This window comes from Dromiciops gliroides, chromosome 2 (assembly GCF_019393635.1).
Source record: "Dromiciops gliroides isolate mDroGli1 chromosome 2, mDroGli1.pri, whole genome shotgun sequence".
In the NCBI taxonomy this organism is placed as follows: domain Eukaryota; kingdom Metazoa; phylum Chordata; class Mammalia; order Microbiotheria; family Microbiotheriidae; genus Dromiciops; species Dromiciops gliroides.
In genome coordinates, this window is record NC_057862.1 from 186,598,525 (window position 1) to 186,619,097 (window position 20,573).

Genomic DNA, 20,573 nt, shown 5'->3' on the forward strand with positions numbered 1-20,573 from the left:
ATAGAAAGAAATTGTGTAGCACATCAAAAATAAGAACAAATTTTCTTTTTCCTTTTCTATGAGCTATATGCTTAATCACTTATATTAAAGAAGTCATTTATAATTGCTCTTACAAGCTATGTTCACTGTTTACAGTATAATACATGTTACTGCATCATAGCTAGAAAACAGGTCTGTTATTCTATTTACTTACACCACGTAAAAACAAACTGTAGGAAACCAAATTTATTTCTAAATAAAAATGGCAGAACTAATCAATTGTTTCTGCAAAATAAGGTTAAAAATTTTTACTTTGAATTTTTATTTTTTTTTAGAAAGTAAAGTAAGCTAAGAAAAAGGAAATACTGTCTCCCTAAATTAAAGCTGATTAAACTCTCCTGACTGCCAATTTGTGTTTACACTAAGGTAGATGTACTGATATCATAAAATGTTAAAGTTATTTTAGTCATGCCTACTTTGCACAAGGAAAATGTTTGACCTTTTACCTTGCTCACTGCTGTTGTCTCCACTCTGGGAAGCATGGCCTCCACTGGAGGGCCCTGGGGTGCCGGCTGAGTGTGTTGAGGTTGCATCATCATGGTCTCTCCAAGATGAAGGGTTCTGGTGTCAGGATGCCAAGGAAAATTTTTTCCCCACATTTTTCATTCCAGTCATAAATGAGGACCCAAGGAGCAAAGAGCAGGAAGGGGACCAAGGTGTGGGGGTTGGGGGAGAAAGAGAGAGAGAAAAACACATTAGTATTTGCAAAATTGATATTATATTGATGCCACACTTGCAGACTTGCACTGTATGTCTTCAAAAGGTACATAGAAAAATAGAGGGGGGGGGGGATTCTCAGAAGGATTAAAGTTACATTTCCCTTAAGGTATTAACCAAGGTACTTAACTTCTAGAAAGCTGATCATATTTCCTAATGGGGTTCTTATCTAAGTATTTTATAATCATTCTGAAATGTTTCAGAGAATCCCAAACTGCAATGCCAGAACAAAAGAAAATCAGGAACTCTTTAAAGAATGATTTCCTAAAAAATTAACTGTGACTATATCATATAATTCACCTCTTAGATATAATCCTTATAAGAGTGAGTTTATAAGAACCATCGAAGAATATGACCAGGTGATATTATATGTACATATACATATAATATAAATATATATATACATACAAATATACACATAAATATATACACATATATGCATTGTGACTTTTATTTCTTTCAATGTTAATGTAGTTAAGGTACAACAAAATGAGAATATCTAAGATCCATACTAGGAAGATAGTGTGAATATCCACTTTTCACATACTAGCCAGGCAGTCAATTTTAGCTCACTGCCCACTAGTTTCATAGAAGGGAGAACGACTACTTCTCTAAAGGGGAAAAGTGAAGAAAATAGTCAAAGCTCAGTGCTACTTATGGTGAGTGTACTCTCCTCCTGGTCCTCCTCCCCTTTCCTGATAGTTCCCAATACCCTGCTGTTGCTTAAAGGAAAACAGGAATTCTAATGTACAGGAAAGGCTTTATCAGCAGCACATGAAGGCAGGCAAGAGATGGAATTTCCTCTGGCAGAAAAGGAGAGTAAGAACACATGAAACAGATCAGCCTTAGGGCTGGACCTGCACAGCTTGTCACCTGTATGAGACAACCTAAATTAAGCACGTGGCTACAACTTTCAGAAAGAGAAATCCCCTCAGCAGTTCCCAAAAGAGAAGCCCAACTATAATGCCAACCTTAGGAAATGATGCCCATCCCTACATAAATCAATCAATAAAGCTTCAGGCAAGCATACACATGCTATTTATACACCGTATGTAAATATTTGGAGCCATCTGAAAGTAATCTCACCAAACTGCTACTATATATAGTTCATCCATTTGATTTAAAAAAAAAAATCTAGACAAGGTTTGGTTTCCACATCAAATAAGCATTGTAAAGTACAGAACTAAAAAGTTCTGTCACAAGCCTAGACATAATATCTTCATATAAAAAAAAATCTAACAAGCTTATTTTCTCTTTGAAGAACTGTCAAAAGACTGGGAAGACAAACAGACAAAACCAAAACAAAATACTGGGAAAGACTAGTTTGGGAATTAACATGAGCCTCATTTTTTTGTTGTTGTTGTTCATTAAATTAACCGAAAAGCTTTATAGAAGGGTAATGATAGCTATATGAAAAACAAAACAAAACAAAACATCCCATTACTATCACTAGGTAACAACAAGCAGAAATGAAACAAAAGAAAGCACAGAGCAAAAATATCTTGAATGTACATGCTATATGGATATAGTATAAATCATACACATACACATTAAAAGTAAGGTAGGGAAATGAAACAACAGAAGGAAATGAAATGGAATCCAAATCAAGTTTCTCCACTGCCTAGATTAAGACAAAGTTGTGCCTATGAGCTCTTCTTTTTAATCTCTGAGTTAGGAAAACACTCAAACAGCTTCAAGCTGAAGGCAAACAAGCAGACAGGGGCTCTTCAGCCCTTTGCAGCCTCTTAAAGTCAGCTGTTTGCTGGATGGTAATCAGATAAAGAACTGGAAGAATTACATGAAAAGAGGAAAGAAACAATAGCCTAGCATGAGTTTAGCCCTGCAACAACATTGGGCTAGAATCTTCCTTTTAGGAAATGTAAGAACTGCAACATGTTCACCTAGGCTTTTTTTTTTTTTTTTTAGTGTGTACAGCAAATGACTTTAAGTACTGTAAGCTCTTTGATTAAGTGAGCTGCTAGGAAACCATCTTACCCCAATGAAAAAGGCAATAATTAACCACTAACACTTCAGCTACATTTAAAGGCAAATGTCATCCAATCACAATTATATATTCTTTCAAATATAGCCATTGCAGGATTCTGGGTTTGGAAAGTAGACTGGTTTGGAATGGATTGTTGAGGACTTCCCACCATGAAAAGCACTTGTTTGTCTCCACCAGTCAGAGCTGAATTTTGACCTATGTTGGAAGACCATGTTTCATAAAGACAGACTGTATTGATTTAAGGCTCATCAGATTTCTTGAGACAATTTTCTTGATGAAAACAATTTGACAATGTTTAGTTAAGAGAAAGAGACAGAAAAAGTGGTCTACATGAGCCTATATGATTTTCAAATAGGATGAGTCTTAGAGATGAGTTGGACTTCCAGTTGCCTTAAGTTTTTAGTCAATTCACATATTTCACAAAAGCAACCTATGTTCCCTCTTCTCTCTACTAACCAACAACAATGAAACAACCAAAGCCCAACCCTGATCTATAAAGTACCCTAAGGTGTTTGGAATCCATAAAATGCTTTAAGAGTGTCCTAATGGCAAATTTCAGAGACTCTCAAACACTAAATCATATGATATTTATCTACTTTGAAAGAATGAAGCACAAGTTATTCCTAAAAATTTTAGCCTGTGATTTTCTAGAAATGTTAGGTCTTCGAAGCTCATGCTTAGACCATAAGTTGTTCCCTCTAGCTATAGACGGTGATATAATCATACACAGAGAAAGATCTGGTAAATTAAGCTTCTCTTTGGTGGTATAAAGACTGTAAACAATATGAACAGAAAGGATGCCCTATTATCCCAGTATCATTCATTCTTGGGTGGAAATATCTGTGTCTATCTCAACTTCTTTTTTCTCTTTTTCCTAAGTTTGCATCCCTCAAGAACAACTTCCTGGATTTTTGCCCAGTGATATGCAGAAGTTTTGTGGTTCCTGAAACAAAAGTGACATACAGAAAATGTAGTTCCTAACACTATTACTCTTGATAGATATATCAATTTGCTTTCATTACATAGATTGCTGTGCTCACAAAAGGGGATATAGATGTCTCTACAATTCATACATGTATACATTGAAGATTAAGGGAAAAGTGATCATGTTCAATGTAAATTATAACAATAACATTAATATACACTAGTTGTGTATATGTAACATCGCACATATGATTTGTGTACACATATATGCAAACGAGTATGACCATGTACCCAATAGTTCATCAGTAAGCATAACCTTATATTATGAAGATACACAAAGCCAAGAGTACATGTTTCTATTCCCAGTGGTTTGAATAATTGGGAGGCAAATATGGTACTCTCCTTACTCTTACATAATTGCATTAAAGAGCAGTGTTACCAGGAGAAAAGCAGTGAATACTGAGTGGAACACAATAGAAAGAGATGGAAAATAGATACAAGAAGCTAGGTCTCAAGGGGCAGTATTTTCTATTTGCTGGGCTACAGACTCACAGCTGATAATGCAAGTTGTAATTAATATAAAAGCAGGAGACAATATGGGAAAAGCTTGTAGTCACAGGGCCACAGGAGATCACTCTGCTGCTATCCGCTGTTTCTCATTTACACACACTGTCTTCCTGAGGAAACACAATTTTGCCAGTGTTTTCTCCCTTGAAAGTTAAAAAAAAATTGATTTAGCACGATCATTGAATTTTGCTAAATCTAGAAAAGAGCATGGAGAGGACAAGAGTCTCTAGGCAGATGAAGCAAATCTGATGTGCTTGTCTTTTGCCGATACTGCAAATCTGTTGAAAACTTGAAGCATTTTAAACTATTAAAACATTACTGTGGCAGAGATGTTCTCAGGTATGTTTGCTATCCTATAATACTAATTAAGTCCTAGTTATTCACAGATATCTTCTTGTTTAAACTATCCAACACTTCTCACCTATCTTCTATTTCCAAAAGGACAATGGGTCAAAAAGTCCAACCGAGGCTTTTGTGTAAATGAAAAGCTAAAAAGTAAAATGTGTCATCCTTCTTCAGAAAAAAGAAATGGATATGTCTATACCACAAGGCCTCTCTAAGACATTTAGAAACTCATCTTACACACAAATTTAAATGTTCTTATGAATGCAAAAAACTTTTCTTAATAACAAATGTTAAGATTCACTTTTTCCTCTAGACTCTATAGTTATGCCATAATAAATTACATAAAACCAGAAATTTTATGTGCCTTTGGAAAACAGAATAAAGTTATGCAGTATATAAATTCTTAAGGGCTGCTTGGTAAACAGCAATAGTAAACATATGGGAATATATTTCCAATAAGGGAATGGAGCATGGAAAACTCTGATTTAACTTGCTATATCTGTTTATAAGAAAAGGGAAGGAGACATAATATCAAAATAAAGTTGAGCTTCTAACAAATTTTCTGTGAGTTGATATCTTTTGTTCCTTTTGGCATTACACAAATACAAGAAGGAAAAAAAAATAAGATTAACACTGGAGACCTCATATCATGAAGTGTTTGTTTCCAAAAAGTATTGGCAAATATTCTTAAAGAGGTTTAAAAAATGATAATTTCCCTCTCAAAACTCTGAACTTGATAGGGGTTCTAGGAAGAATACTGTAGATCTCAAAATGTGAAATTTTCTTTAAGACTATATAAACAGATCTTGGCTCTTCTCTCATTTATTCATCCCCACCCTAAATCAGGGCTTAGAAGAAATAAGTGAGACATTGTCAATAAGTTGCCAACTACCATAAAGCCAGGATAATCTGTGAATGACCCTTCCATTTAATAGAAATGTTCCTTCAAGAGATAGATGACTTGCATTATGCTGTATATTAGATAATACACAGAATTTTTTTAACTTTCACAGAATAATTCAGTTGAATAAAAAGGACAAAATGAACTAATAAAAAAGTTTTTAAACAATGTCAAGCAAAACTTTGTCTTAGGTCATCTGATCATAATTACTTTAAAAAAAAACTCTCAACCTCATAACCTTTAATGATTTAAATAGTATAATTATACTTGACAGGAAATTGACATGAAAGTTATTGACTATCAGATCTTTAACTATCTTCCCTCACCTCCTTAGACATATACTGAGGTATCCCCCATGTGTTGACCCATAGGTGAGATACTACTGAAGTTCTCTTAAACCGCCTATAACACTTTATCAAATCTAATTTACAATGGGATCTAAGGTAACATTTGGTAAGTGAAAACGTTAGTATTATTTTTTAATCATAACACATATTTGTCTTTGCCTTTGATGTTTAACAAAACAACAGGACACCCAAATAATTTTACTTCCTACAGTTTTCAGCAGAGTTTTATCTCAGATCCCTTGATTGTAGATACCAGCCCAGATAAGGTTTATATGGACTTTCATCCTGGAAAGAGGTCATTCATATTCTAGACCCACATCAGTTTGAAAAGCCTCATGGAAATAATTAAACCTTGCCATATATTAACAAATATTATATATAAAGACACCAACATATGATATAAATGCAAAAATGAATCATGATATTAATATTTAAATTGAATTAAGTCACTTGCAGCTAACTGATTGGATTTATTTTCTTTTATATATCAAAATACATTGGCTTTTACTCATTAATTTTGAAAATTATATACAACTACACTAATATCAAGCAAGCTCTGAACTTGGCTCATGGAAGAAATTGCTATATTTCATTTGTCAACATGCAAAGGTATGTGCAAAATAAAATTAAAATATTTTCAAGTTTTCTGAAATATTACAGACTGAAAAAACCATGGGTATTCAATAGCAAAGAGTTTTCAAGTAGGATCTATTTTTTAATTGATTTTTTGACATGTTTATTGTAAATATGATAAATATGAATGACTGGGAAAATTGACATGAATTACAGCTGGAATCCAGTTCTTTTTTTCTTTCCTCTTTATCTTTTCTCCCCTAATGTTCCGGTTTAGCCAGAGTGTGACTATAATTGCCTGTTTCCTACCTGCGGCTAATATCTTTGAACACTTAAAAAAATAATTACAGTGTTAAAATGCAAATGATAATTATGTGATATTATATTTACTAAACACAATGAAGTGATAACCAAAATTGTGAATTTCCAGTGACTTGAATGGATACTGCTTGATTTCCAAATTTCCTTGCCCCTTTATGCTTGTTATGCTAGTTTTCAATAAGATAAATTCAACATATTCATTATTGTAAGGAAAACTGTGAATCTGACTACTTTCAATGTACCTAGATTACTTTTACAGAGACAAGTTTTTATATAAAATTATGAAGTCAGGTAGTTTTTCATGGCAGCAGCCAAGTTCACAAAAGGACATCTCCAACATCTAAAAGACACTCTTAAAAGTTACCCAGTAACACTTGTTCTTCTTATATTTCTTTCACTTCTTTTGATTCATTTCTATGTTAATATCGGGTAACAGGAATACTATTGAAAGCTGTATTAGTGCCTAATATCCTTCTGCTGCCCCCTCTTCCCATACCTCCCACAACACAGATACACACACTCATGTACTTCTGCATGCACTCACTCACACGCACACAGGCACACAGTGTAGCTGGATAACACTTAATAAGAAAGAGGTGTATGTGTTTTGGGGGTGTCAAACAGCTGTCACAAACTGTCACCTCCACAAGAGAAACCTTGGCACACAAAAAATTAAACTACATTTCTTTTTAGCTGTCATTATTCATAGCCAATAAGTTGAAATGCTCTCAGTATTTCATGTGCAAATAAAACCACAAGGAAACTCAGTGGATCAGAACTGTGGGCCAACAGATAAAACAGGGAAAACAACAAGCTGTCTCTGTCCTTCTGAAGTGGCTCCTCATCATCCCAGCACCAACTTTCACCAAATAAGATCCAGCCTGGGGCTATGTATTAAATATGTATATAAAAGCAAATGAAAAAAAAAATAAACCCGGAGATTCAAATTGGACACATTTGCATGATGAATTTGTCGACTGGTGTTACTTTTTAGGTATTATCTCAGTGAAGGTTTTTCTTGTGCTGGAGATGGGTGGGGAAAGGAGAGAAGCCTGGAAAAGGAGGGAAGTCTGAACTGTGAAAGTAAATATTTGCCCTTTGGGGGTGGGGAAAGTTAGCCCCAGAAAGCAGTACAATAATTGTACACGTTTTGTAAAGCTACTTCCCAAATGGAGCAAGTGGAGGTTTCAGAGAATCTAGAAATGGTTGTTCACCCCTATCACCCAACACCTTATGTCAAGTCAATAAGCTTTGAGTAAAATATCATTGTGTGATGCATTGTTTCATTCTCATGTGGGGTGGGGTGATGGTGGCTCAGATTATTGTTTCATTTCCAAACAAATAATGAGGTAGGGAGGGTAAAGATATAGTTTACCTCTTTAAGAATGAGGTGACAAATGGTAATGGATTTGAAATAAATCAGTTGTCATGTTTGCTTGGATTTGTGTCAATGTGTATAGGGGTTTTTTGGTGGGGTTTTTTTTTTGGGGGGGGGGAGAGTAAGAGTGACAACACCATAGCTAATATGCAGAATCCTTTTTTAGCCGAGACGTTTAAGTCATTAAAAGAGTAACTTACAAACTAGTCTCTTATAGTGGCATATTAATTTCAATATTAAATATTATAATAGTCTCTAGAAATGACATGTATTTTTCATCAGTTAAAATCCTAAACAGGCTAGTCCATCTAATTTCTTCAATATAAAAACAAGCATGTTCCATTTCTATATAGCCTTTTGAAAAAACTATTGCCAAGAGCCTGTACTATAAAGTCAACAAGTTGGGTCCCTTTAAAAGAAGTAAGAAAACATATGTACTGCAGAAGACCAATCCACTTCTCCAATCCTGCAATTTGTGCAAATAAGTCTCTCCCCTCCATCTCCATTACCCAAATAATACATATGCATATGGATTTTGGGTCATGAAACAGTAAAAACAAACAAACACATTTTGGAAGCAAGTGTCATGCCTCATAGCTCACATCCACAAATCATACAGCAGATCAGCAAATAAACTTTCAGTCACTGCTGTAACCCATTTGATTTCACTTAATATACTCGAAATGTAAAATAGGTTCCTAAGAGCCTTCCCCCCACCCCATAAGAAAAGACAACAGAATAAATAGAATAGGAAGCTTTCAGCACTGGTGCATTTGTCTCAGAACTTATCCATCTCAGCATCTCAGATAGATATTTTTTAAAAATTTAATCTTGTTCTTATTTTTATCTCCCATCTAGTTTTTACTAAAGTTAGATATTAAATTCATATACACATATATAATACATATGTGCATATGTGTGCTTAATATACATATGAATCCATGTATGCATAAATTCATATTTAATTCCATTCAAAAGTTCATATTTCCCCCCAAAAAAGGGGAAGAGATGGGAAGGGCAACTGCAAGAGGTTTATTTTCCTCACATTCAAATCTCCTTAACCTTAATTTATAGGAATAGGGAAGAATGAGGGAAGAGACAAACTATCTTCCTACTTCAAAGAACAATTTTCCAGGCTTAAATTCATGCCAAGTGTTAAATTAATATTTCAGCCACTAGATTATTAGACTATATCACTTGGGTTATAGGTTCAATTGAATCTAATCTGTGTAAACCCCTTCTCCCCACCACCAAGGCTGGGTTCCTATAAATAAACTGCAGCTCACACCCACTCTTTTTTAACCTAGCCACTCTTTCCTTCACTACCAGCTGCAATCTCTCTTCTTATTGCTTTTTCAAATTTCCAGTCTCACTACATATGTTTTTTTAAAGCATCAGATTCACTAGATCTGTTCCAAAATAGAATTAAAAAAAAAAACAAACCAGAGAATAGAAAGAAACCTCCTTCCTTTGCCTGACAAACACAAGCGCTTCTTTACTATACCCACTCTACTCTTTCACCAACTGTTAAAGTGTTAAAATCAACCACTAACCTATGGTTACCCAATCATAATTCCTCCTTTCTGTAATACATTGCTAATAATTGGTTCATCAAGGTTACTGTCTTTTATTATGAAGATGCTTCAGGCACTTGGCAATAAGTCCATATTCTGACAATAAGTTGTTTTAGAGCAAAAGCACTGAAAACTCTCTTCAGTGAGTCCCCACCCCCACACACACCCCACCCCCACAATGTAAAATGCCCCAAATTCTCAACTCTGTCATCTGTATGGGAGAAGAAAAAAATCACCACTCACTTTCCCCTAAAAGAATTCTTTTTGCCTGCCCCCCCAATTCTCTTTGCATCCTCCCCAGCTCTCTCACCCCTATTTTCTTCCTCTGCTGCATAGATTATAGGGTTGGTAAGGCAGAAAAGGCACCGGCCACCACATCAAACAAACAATTTGCTAACACTACAAGTCGCCCAGATCCAGGAAACTTGACAAATTATCATCGCAAATCACTCCGCTGCCTCTACAAACAGCCTATCCAGGGCAGTGCAGAAAGTAAGGAAGAAGGAAGAGAACCAAGAAAGAAAACAAACAAATGAAAACATCTTCAATAAAACCCCCACACAGCAAAATCCTTGTACATACACAAAAGCATGTTAATTTTTTAAGTAAAAAGGGGAGGAGGACTTTATAACAGGTAATAGATATAAGTCACCGAAGAGCCTTTTCAAACATCAGAATGTCAAAGGGTTCAACAAGACTTACATGGTCAGCTAGATTTGTGGAAGATCCTGAGAGCTCTTCATGGTCAGATTTGGAGCTGCCGTCTCTCTCATCAATAACTAAGTCAATGGGCATTTTCCCTTTCAAACAGCTAATGTACCGGTGGCAAAAGTTATCGCACAGCTCATGGACCTTAGGGGGAAAGTAGGAGGGTCATCATAAATTTGTTGTTGTTGTTGTTGTTTTAAATGACTGTTGTTTGCTTTATTCAGTTGTAAGTGTGTCTTTAAGGAGAAATATAGTACTAGGTTATGTTTGGAAAGAACAACAATGTGAGGTATCCCAGGAGTAACTCTAATTAAGGGGCATAATAGTCAAAGTCAAGGAAACAATAGAGAAATTGTTGCAGCATATATCCTTCTCCAGAGACTATCCAAGACAACAAGTTATAACACAAAAGAAAGAAAAAGAAATAGAAAAACTAAATTCAGATTGGGATTTTAGAGATTAATCCCACAAAATATCAAAATATTTTTTTTAAAAAAAGGACCTAACTAAAAGATCTCTTTAGAGAATTTATAACTCAGCAAACTACTACTTGTACCTTTCTAAAAGAGTTGTGTGAACTGGGATCAAAATATACAGATTATAAAATACCTATGGATGGGTAATTCTCTACATGAATCTATATGTATTTCCTGATTAGGAGATGGGCTAGGTTTAATTGAGAAACTGAAAGACTGGGTGTCTTGTTAAACCCATGGTTTACTCCATTTCAAAATAATCCTGAATTTGGGGGATGGGGTGGGAGGGAAGATGTCCTGGGGAGGAATAATTAAAAATACATTTACTAAATTATGTGATCCACCTCTCTTCTGTTTGCTGCTACCAAATAAGGAGCCTGGCTAAAGGATAGGTTGAAGAAAAGACCTCAGCAAACTGGCATGGTTTGGGGGCAGCCCCTATTATCTTCTTGCACTGACTACAATATATCAAGCCTGAGAGAGATGCCCCTGGGGCCCAATCTCTTTGGCCAATGTCTCTTAAAAATCAAAGCTCAACTACATGGTGGAATTGGAGATGACAAGGTAGACTGTGATATTTCCACCCTTTTCTTGCTTACCTTTTCTAATTCCAAAAGATGAAACCTTAGTACTTGAATTGCTTGTATCATCTGAAAGAAAGTTTTAAAATTGGTGTTGGGTACGTGAAAGTGGATGGGTAAGGAATTTGGTGGGACTAGGATGAAGGGATGGTCCCTAAGAGCCTGCAGGTCTGTGCAAAGCCCAAATGGACAAGGAAAACTGCTGGAGAGGAACACATTGTTATGAATTTTCCCTCACTCATTAGTCAGGCTTCATCCAGCCATTCAGATCAACCTGAACCTAAGCTAGGTACTTTATTTTTTTTCTCATATTCATTTCGTTGTCTCTACTGGCAAGCAGGGCTTTAGAGAGGCCTGCTTGGTGTCAATATCCTTTCCCTTCTCTGCCCTACTACACTCTTTCCTACCCTCTCACACTCCCATCCCCAGCACACGCTCGCGAGCACACACGGGCGCGCACACACACACACACACACACACACACACACACACACACACACACACACACACACAAAACACCCACCCTAGATCGGGCTGGTGGAGCCTACACACTAAAGCAATTTCAACCCCCAAGATAAAGAAGGAAATGCTCAAGACGAATGGTGAGCTAACGTGTTTGAAAGAAGATTTAAGTACTTTTAATATTGAAATCATCCAAATTAGCAAAAGAATTGCAGTTAAAACTGACCAGCGAGGTCCTCTCCCTTCCCCCTCACAGCCGAGCTCGACTTCGCTTTGCAGTTACTTCCTAGGCTTTAGCTGACCGTAGCTCTGCAAGCGGCCTTTGCAATACAAAGGAAGTAGCTACACTTCTCTCCGGTTCACTCAGAAAGTGAAGCTAGTTGGATCCCGTTCTTAATCGTCCAGTTTGCTCCCTCTCTCTCTATTTGCTCCCTCTCTCTCTAAATCACCCCATCCCTGGTTTCTGGCTCCTAGTCTTGCTCCCTCTTCTCTCCGATCACTTCCTCATGATCTTCAATGACGGTCCTGCTAACAGGATCACTTTTTTTTCATTTTAATTTTTTTGACGATCTCTTGCTCTCAAGTATCCAAAGGGGAGTTTATTGGGGATGTCAGAAGCTACAGTAAGGATTGGGCTAGGGGACAGGGAAAACTGAAAAATTATGAGCCTTACCAAATTGTCCAACTCTGGATTTGAGGAAAAAAGTGGCTTTTCAGCGCGAACCTATAAGAAGCAGAAAAATAAGCATAAATTACTGCTCCCTTTTATACCATCGTAACCGAATGAATTGGGGGTTGCTTGTAAGGCTGTGTAAAGGTGCATAAAGATAGGAAATAAAGAATAGGATAGGATATAACACTAGAATCAAATCAGATCATCAAATGAATAAGGATCAGATGGGAAAAAAATTCTCTGACTCAGATGCCATTCGAGGGGAGCAAGAACCCCCAATCTACAACCTAGGCCTGAGGCCATTATTGCTCACTTTCTCTATCCTTTAATCCTGTTCGGATTTTGTTCTCTCCTCTCCCTACCTTTCTTGGATAGTCCGATGTAGACGAACTTCCACTTTCTCAGTCAATGGGCAACTGACACCCCCTTACCCCAATTCTTGATTAAGTAGCTATTAGTAAGGAAGGGAGCCAGTCGCCAGATGAGAAGTAGGTCAACTTTAATTCAAGGGTCGAGCCCTAGTATTCCTTGCTAGGAGGGAAAACAAACACCCACATTTATCTCGAGTTCCAATTTGCCTCCAGGCTCTGAGATGGGGAGGAGGGAGAGGGGAATGGAAAAGAGGAGGGGAGGTAGGGGCCAGATTGAGTTTCTGTCTTTTTCGCCCCCTTTTTTTTATTCCTCCTTAAAAGTAAAGCACATAGGAAGGGAGGGTGCAAAAGTGTCAGGGCTATAGCGGGAGGGGGAAGAATAGGTCAAGATTGTTTAGACCTGTTTTGCAAAGACTGCGATGTCCTCGTTGAAGGAGTCGGAGGAGCAGACGTCTCCGCCGGCCACTCCGGGTTCCCGGGGAGTGCAGGTCGCCAGCTCGCACTTCTCAAAGACCAGAGCTAACAGAGGAAACAACGGGTGCCTAACGGGTAGCACCACACAAAGACACACACACAGAGAGATGGGGGTGCAAGGGGGAAGGAGGAAGAACTGTAATCAACAAGTTTTGAGGGGGTTTCATATACAAACACTCATTGCACACTGCACAGCCCTAAAGTGTCGTCAGTGAGCTGGGCCAATGCCGAAAGTAGCAAGGGGGTGGGGGGGAAAGCTGAGTCCCTAGTCACTTCCACTGGCTTAAACTCCTACAATCTAGGGTCAGAGAAGCCCTGCGGACGCTTTGCCACGAAATAAAAATAGCAGCAACTTTAAAAACCAATCAAACAAGCAGGGACCTCACATTAACAGTAGTGCTGGGCTGATCCAGGTCCATTCGCGTATAACAGAGAAAGCCTAAAACTCTTGACCACTGTGATATTGTACCTTAAAAGGGAAAGGCTGTCGAATCAAAAACTGTTTAAAGGGCTTATTTTCATGAGGTACCAAAGGAGACATGAAACTACACATAGACACACGGACTTCAAGGAAGTATTTTCCCCCAATCCTCCTACTACAATTGTTTGCTGTCTAGTTAAAATAACGAATTGAGGTAATGATGATGTTGGTTAAAAAAAAAAAAAAGCAGCACACCCGTAGAGACCCCCACTCACAGAAATATTTTACCCTGGATTTATAGCAGACAAAAAAATGGTCTTATATTAACTTTGGAAGTGTGTTCTTTGTGTTTCTTAAAGCCTAACCCCGCTTTTTCAATGGGATGCTTGCAGTGTCTTGCTTCAGAGTAAATTGGTGTTTACCAACAAGCCCCTAATACTTCTCCCATTTCATCTCTTTCCCCCACTTATGTTAACCCTCAAAGAGGCAGTAATATGTCTACTATACTTCAGAAGTAGTGCACTCCATTCCTTCTCCCAGATTCCTCTCAACACTCAGAAATAGTACTTTGAAGAAATCTCCATACATTCCCCAAGAACACCTTTTTGCAAAGCAGCACCCTCGCCCCTTTAACTTCATAGTCCGAGTTCAGTTGTCTGCCCCTTTTATTTACAGAGAACTAAAGTAGTGGATCTAGGTTTCCTGGACAAGTGGAGCAACCCGTCTCCTCGCTCCAGTTGAATTTAGTGACTCCCAGAGCCTCCGTAGGAAACAGGAAAAAAAAAAGAAGAAAAAAAGTTGTGCCTTATTTGCAGGAAACTTTCCCCTTTTCTTTGGCCTCTCTCTGGTTAGGATACATCCAAAATAACAAAAACTTAACCTTTCAGCAGGAGTGTTATACATTGAGTCTCCGTCAAATTTCTAGAGATTAAAACACGCATGGATCACAAGGGGAGGGAGGGGGGAATAGTTCTTGGTGACCCGGATTCTGTGTAGGGAGAAAGATAATTGTACCTAATTCACTAAACACGTCTACCTTCTCTTTTGCATACCATGGGACAAGGATTACCATCCCTTGCCTTCTCCATTCCTAGCTCCAGTGCTCCCCCCCTCCATATAAACAGTTAGCAACCCTCCCACCCCAATTCATTCAGCAAACTTGGCCCAGGAGATAGGGTTTACCCATAGATTGCGTCCTTGTCCCGCTTCAGGGCGTCATTGACAGCGGATCCCATGCTGGCGGGCATGACATTGGGGTGCGGGGCGTGGGCTCCGTAGTGCTGAGTGGCGTGGAGCGGCGGCCCGTGGTTCAGGTGGTGAACCGGGGGAATCGGCCGTGGAGCGTGAGGGTCTCCGTACATGGAAGCCGGCACCCCTACTCCGTCCATCCCGCCGTAATGGGGAAGCTCATCGTACTGTCAAAACGGGGTCAGGAAAGGGGAAGGAAGAAGATGGAGAAGAGGGCAGAAGGATAGAGAAAGGAAAAAAAAAAGAAGAGAGAAGGACGAGGGGGGAGGGAGAAAAGAGAGAGAGAGAGAGAGAGAGAGAGAGAGAGAGAGAGAGAGAGAGAGAGAGAGAGAGAGAGAGAGAGAGAGAGAGATTAAAAAAAAAACAGACAACAAAGTCAGAAGAGAGTGAAGTACCGAAACGAGTTAGGCAGACAGAAACAAAAGCAGTCAAAACAACAGACCTGAAAGTTGTAAATGTATGTATGTATAATATATGTGTTAAAAAAAAATAAAAGCACAACTATAAACCAAGAGAAGAGGAAGGGGGCTGAGAGGTTAGGGTCTGGGGAGCAAGGCGGAGGCTCCACTTCGGCCAGAGGAAGAAAAGAGATAAAAAGGAAACAAGGGAGAACTGGAGTTGCTCTGAATAGGGAAGCCCCTGAGCCCACCCCTAACCCCCCTTTCCTTCCATCCAAAGGATTCAATAAATCAAAAGCCGAAATGAAACAAAATAAAGCAAAGAAAACGCTAATAATAACAACGATGAAGACGACCACAACCAGTCCCTCCCCGGGGCCAGGGGCCAAAGAGGGGTTGGGGGGAATAACGTGAAAGTTACCAGAAACATTATTTAGCAGCGGATTCCCTGCGTCCTTGTCAAATTCAGAGACAAAACAAGCAGCAAAATATTGTCTAGGCAGCAGCTCCCCTCTGCAGCCCGTGCTACTGAGCAGAGGGAGCAGCAGCAACAGCAGCAGCAGCAGGAGAAACAGGGGAATCGCGCTGCTGGGGTAAAAGCTGGAGCGAGGAAAAAGCGTGTAACAATTGCACACACAACACACACGCACACACTCGCCCTTTCGCCCGCTCACACACTCGCTCTAACACGCGCGCCCAGACACGCACACACGCGCGCGCACTCACACACAGGCACAAGAGGGAAAAAAGAAGCCGATGAATAATTTTGCTGCTATTTTTTTTTAAATACTGGCCGCCATCATCAAGCAGCGAGCAGCAGCAGCTCTGTAAGAGGAGGCATCGGACAGGCCCCTTTTAGGAGAGGATTTATATCTAGGTAAGTGTTGGAGATTTAAACCTACCCTTTGCGCCATCAGTCTGCGCTCCAATAAACTCCTGGATGTGTCGTATATTTAATATCCCAGTCCGGTTAAGAAAGTGATTTAGGCTGAAGATTCCTTGGGTTTTCCCCCCAAACCAAGGAGATTTCTGATTCTCCAATTAAAAAAAAAAGCCCAGGCAAAACAACGAAGACTTTTTTCCTGTGATATTTCTTCTTTTTCTTTTTTTCTCTTCTTCTTCCTCCTGCTCTTCCTCCTCCTCCTCCACCTCCTCCTCCTCCCCCTCCTCCTCCTCTCTTCTTTTCCCCCTTTTCTCCCCTCTTCCCTTCTGTTGGCAACAACAAAACCAAAAAAAAAAAAAAGAAAAAGAAAAAAAGAAAAAAGAAAAGGAAAAAAAGAAAAAAAGAAAAAAAAGAGAAGAAAAAGAAGACAAAAAAAAATTTATCAAGCCCCCGAACTGAAGGTTACGATCGGCCCGTCAGCAGCCCACATGTAACCAAACTGTCGTGTCTCATGGCTTTTTGCCACTCCAGCTGTCAATCAAAGCCAGGGAATGTCAAGGTAGTGAATGAATGATGGTTGATGATGATGAAGAGGAGAGGAGGAATCTTTCAGACCCGTTTTTTTTTCTTCCAGTAAAACTCCTTGAGGGATTTCTGCTTCTCTTTTTTGGTGGTTAAAAAAAAAATCCCTTTCCCCCCCCGGATGCCTATGTTATGATCCTCTCTCTTTAGAGTACTGTGCAGGGAAGGCAGGAAAAAAAAAGAAAAAGAAAAAGAAAAAAAATGAATAGTTTGCAAAAACTGGACTTCCTCCCCCTCTCTCTTTCCTGGTAGATATTCTCTCTCTCTCTCTCTCTCTCTCTCTCTCTCTCTCTCTCTCTCTCTCTCTCTCTCTCTCTCTCTCTCTCTTTCTCTCTCTCTCTCGATCGCTCGCTCGCTCGCTCTCGCTCTCTTTCTCTCTGTGAGATGAGTGAGTGTCAGTAAGTGTTGGCAGGTTGGCTGCTGCCTGGCTTATAGAAGAGACTCAGTTTTGCAGCGCTGATCGGCGGGAGAATGAAATGACGGAACCCGGAAGTCGTGGTGGCCATAGCCAGTCCTACAACAGAGACATACAGGGAGAGGGGAGAGGGAGAGAGGAGAGAGGAGACTAAAGCCTATGATATGCAGAGTATGCAATCAGCACTGCTTCAACTCCACATGGGGAGGAGAAGGAGGGAGGAGGGGAGGTGGGGGTGGGTGGGTGGGAGAGCCACACAACAGATCATACCCATAGCAAATCAGCGTTCCTTTTCATACAGGGGGAGAGAGAGGGAGACTGTGCAGGAGAGGGGGAGAGGAAGAGGAGTGTGTATGTATGCATGGGGAGAGAGACTGGGAGAGTGGCAGGGGAGAGGAAAACTGCAGAAAGCCAGAAAGTACGGTACAATCTTAGATGTGTTTTGATTTTTAAACTTATTTTTAGCTTATTTTTTTTTTACCAATCATAAATATCTTCTGCCTGCATTTCTTTAGCTTACGCTTTACGTGGCTTTCCTCTCTCTTTTTTAAAAAGAAAATTTTAAATCTCTATTTTTCCCAGCCCTCTGCCTTCAGAAGCATCGAAGGGTTTGCGAAAATCCAGGGGGCATCCTTTAGAGGCAAACTTACTCGTTTTTAGAAAACGAGCTCGATTTTAACCGAGTGCTGCCTATCTGCCAGCGTTATTTTCTACAGTGCTGTTTTTCCCCCCGTGTGGATTCATTACCTTCTTAAATATTAATTTTCCAGGACAAGAGGACAACATCTTAGCTCAAACTGTACTCGCATCGAGCTCCATTAAAGGTGTCGCTGAGGTCCACCACTTTGTGCTGTTTGGTAGCCGCAGGGGAGGTGGTGCGGGTGGTGATAGGAGCGAGAGAAGACCTTTTAGTTTCTGATGTAGAGGTTGCCAGTCTTAAAAAGGATTTGTGAGTGTGTATGCGCGCGCGCGTCCGTGTCTGTGTGTGTGTGTGTGTGTGTGTGTGTGTGAGTGCGCGCGCGCGTGTATGTTGCTAACAAAGTCGAGTTCACTTTGAGTTGTAAAAAGCGCCGGTGAGATGCAGATCTGATTTGCATGTGCCTTTTTTGAGCCTTTCAACTTTAGGAGAGGGTGGAAAAAAACGAGAGAAAGAGAGAAGAAATGAAATGTATGTTTCTGGAGCTCACTCCCTATCTTTGTTGTGGTCCTACAATGTATGCTGAAGTATTAACTCGGTAATGTTTTATAATAGTAATGCTAATTAGGTTGGGGTGATTTAGCCCATTAAGGAGGATGGTGCACCCCTTTGAGCATCAAATGAACTTTTCCAAAAAAGAAAAGTTTAAAAAAAAAAAGCCCACACCGTTTGTGTGGAAACTAATTTTGGTCTGCTTCTCTCGCCCAATCATTTTACTGAAGCTAAAACAAGCCCTACTTCAGAACAGTCAATTACTAGAACTCCCAAGGATCATCAATCATAGGGAAGGCTTGAAGTTTAGGGGAGGAGCGATGGTCACACTATCGATTGCTGGAGTTTGGTGTGCTCCCCCCTTCTTTCCCTCTTTTCTCTGCCCCCCCCCCTCCTGGGCTCTCTTTCTCTCTCTCATTCTTTCTCTAAAGCTCTCTCTCTTTCTCCGTTGTTCACGGTCCCCTGAACATAAAATCTAAAACAGACTATCCTTGAACACTAGAGTCCCTCCCCAACTTTGAACCGAGTTCCGAAAGTGGTCTCATCTCCATACTCGGCTTTGAACCCCACATCCCCCAAAGAGGAATGGGGTAGACTTTGTTTTGTTTGTTTTGTGGGGTGAAGGAGGAAGGACTTTATTTAAAACAAATAAACAAACAAAAAACTCCTTACCACTTTTTCCTCTTTATTTAAAGATTCTGGAAAACTTAAAATAGCTTTAGATTTCAATCTTAACATGAATCAAAGCCGAGTCAGAGAAATTTGGCCCTATTTTAATAGGGCTGGGGAATGAGCTCCAGAGGTCAATAAAGCCCTCCAAAAATGATGAATGATTGAGTACCTGTGATGATGATAGTGATTACTGGAGCAATTAAACAGTTTGATTAAATGAGCCATCATAACAATGATGTCTGCGGGAAATCAGCCCTCACATATAAAGAAAGATAGTGTGTAGAAGGGCTGACATAACGCCAGTGGGCAATCCGAGGCTTTCCGATAGCTAGAGTACTGTGGAAACGGAGGTATTTTCCAATACTCCTGAGGGGAAAGGGGGTGATTAAGGGGGGAAAAAGTCACGCAAATACTTTATAGCATTTTTGTGCCCTGCTTATAAACATAAGGACCCAGTTAATAATGAAGAGCAAAACTGAGGGCTTAGGTTTTTCTACCCCCGCCCTTCTTTTTTCCCTAGAAGATCTCCAAGATTAAGAACAGTGGCTCTGTGTTGTTGCTGACTTTACCCCGGACATATAAGAAGAGGTGAGTGAGGGTTTTGTTTTTGTTTTTTTTTAATCCCTAGTTTCTAGACTTGTCTTTTTAAGTAGTGGTTAAGCAAATCAAGTTTATTTGGGGGGAGGGGCGGGGGTGCAGAAGGGAGAAAAGGAGCAAAAGAACTTAACCTGATCTTCTTGAGCAGTATTTTCTACTTTGTAGTACAACTCAGTAAAACAGTTCACGATATTCATGTCTGAATTCTTTGGTCAGTTCTTCTTTCTGCTGTACGGAGACCGACGGAGTAGTTTATGCAAATCCTTTCGCACTCTTCCAACTGTGCTTATTAGCAGTAATGAGCAATTGCTGTTGTTACTGTTATTATTATTATCTTTGCTTAAAATGTCATCATAAGTGTAGGCCAATTATATGATTTTTTAAAAATCTCCTAAATTTCCTTAAATGTTTGTTTTATAAAACCCCCAAATTCACATAAAACATTTGCACTACAGGGCTCAACTATTCGTAGATTCTGATTATTCTCCCTCTCTCTCTCCCTCTCTCTCTCTCTCTCTCTCTCTCTCTCTCTCTCTCTCTCTCTCTCTCTCTCTCTCTCCCTCTCTCTTTCCCTCTCCCTCTCTCTCCTTCCTCCCTCCTTCTCCTTCTTCCTTTCTTCCTTTCTTCCTTCCTTTCTTTCTTCCTTTCTTTCTTTCTTTCTTTCTTTCTTTCTTTCTTTCTTTCTTTCTTTCTTTCTTTCTTTCTTTCTTTCTTCCTTCCTTCCTTCCTTCC

The 20,573-nt window shown here is 39.4% G+C and overlaps 1 protein-coding gene and 1 long non-coding RNA gene across 14 annotated transcripts in view; one reads left to right on the forward strand and one right to left on the reverse strand.

Moving 5' to 3' along the window:
* MEIS2 (Meis homeobox 2) overlaps positions 1-18,244 on the reverse strand; it is a 232,595-nt gene extending 214,351 nt beyond the window's left edge. For 4 of the 12 annotated variants that reach the window (XM_043986285.1, XM_043986283.1, XM_043986291.1 and 1 more), the window contains exons 1-7: positions 16,406-16,651; positions 15,040-15,272; positions 13,363-13,504; positions 12,592-12,642; positions 11,475-11,525; positions 10,394-10,543; positions 486-600 (exon numbers count right to left, since the gene is read on the reverse strand). In XM_043986285.1, the coding sequence (XP_043842220.1) occupies positions 486-600; positions 10,394-10,543; positions 11,475-11,525; positions 12,592-12,642; positions 13,363-13,504; positions 15,040-15,272; positions 16,406-16,417 (754 nt within the window). In that variant the 5' untranslated portion in view covers positions 16,418-16,651. Of the gene's footprint in view, positions 1-485; positions 601-10,393; positions 10,544-11,474; positions 11,526-12,591; positions 12,643-13,362; positions 13,505-15,039; positions 15,273-15,924; positions 16,365-16,405; positions 16,652-18,130 lie in introns of those variants that run through there. The other 8 variants (XM_043986282.1, XM_043986281.1, XM_043986286.1 and 5 more) reach the window with 4 other exon arrangements.
* A 718-nt stretch (positions 18,245-18,962) lies between these two features.
* LOC122742212 overlaps positions 18,963-20,573 on the forward strand; it is a 47,862-nt gene continuing 46,251 nt past the window's right edge. The window contains exons 1-2 of one of the 2 annotated variants that reach the window (XR_006354907.1): positions 18,963-19,594; positions 19,765-19,832. This is a non-coding gene — a long non-coding RNA (uncharacterized LOC122742212). Of the gene's footprint in view, positions 19,833-20,573 lie in introns of both variants that reach the window. The other variant, XR_006354906.1, reaches the window with a different exon arrangement.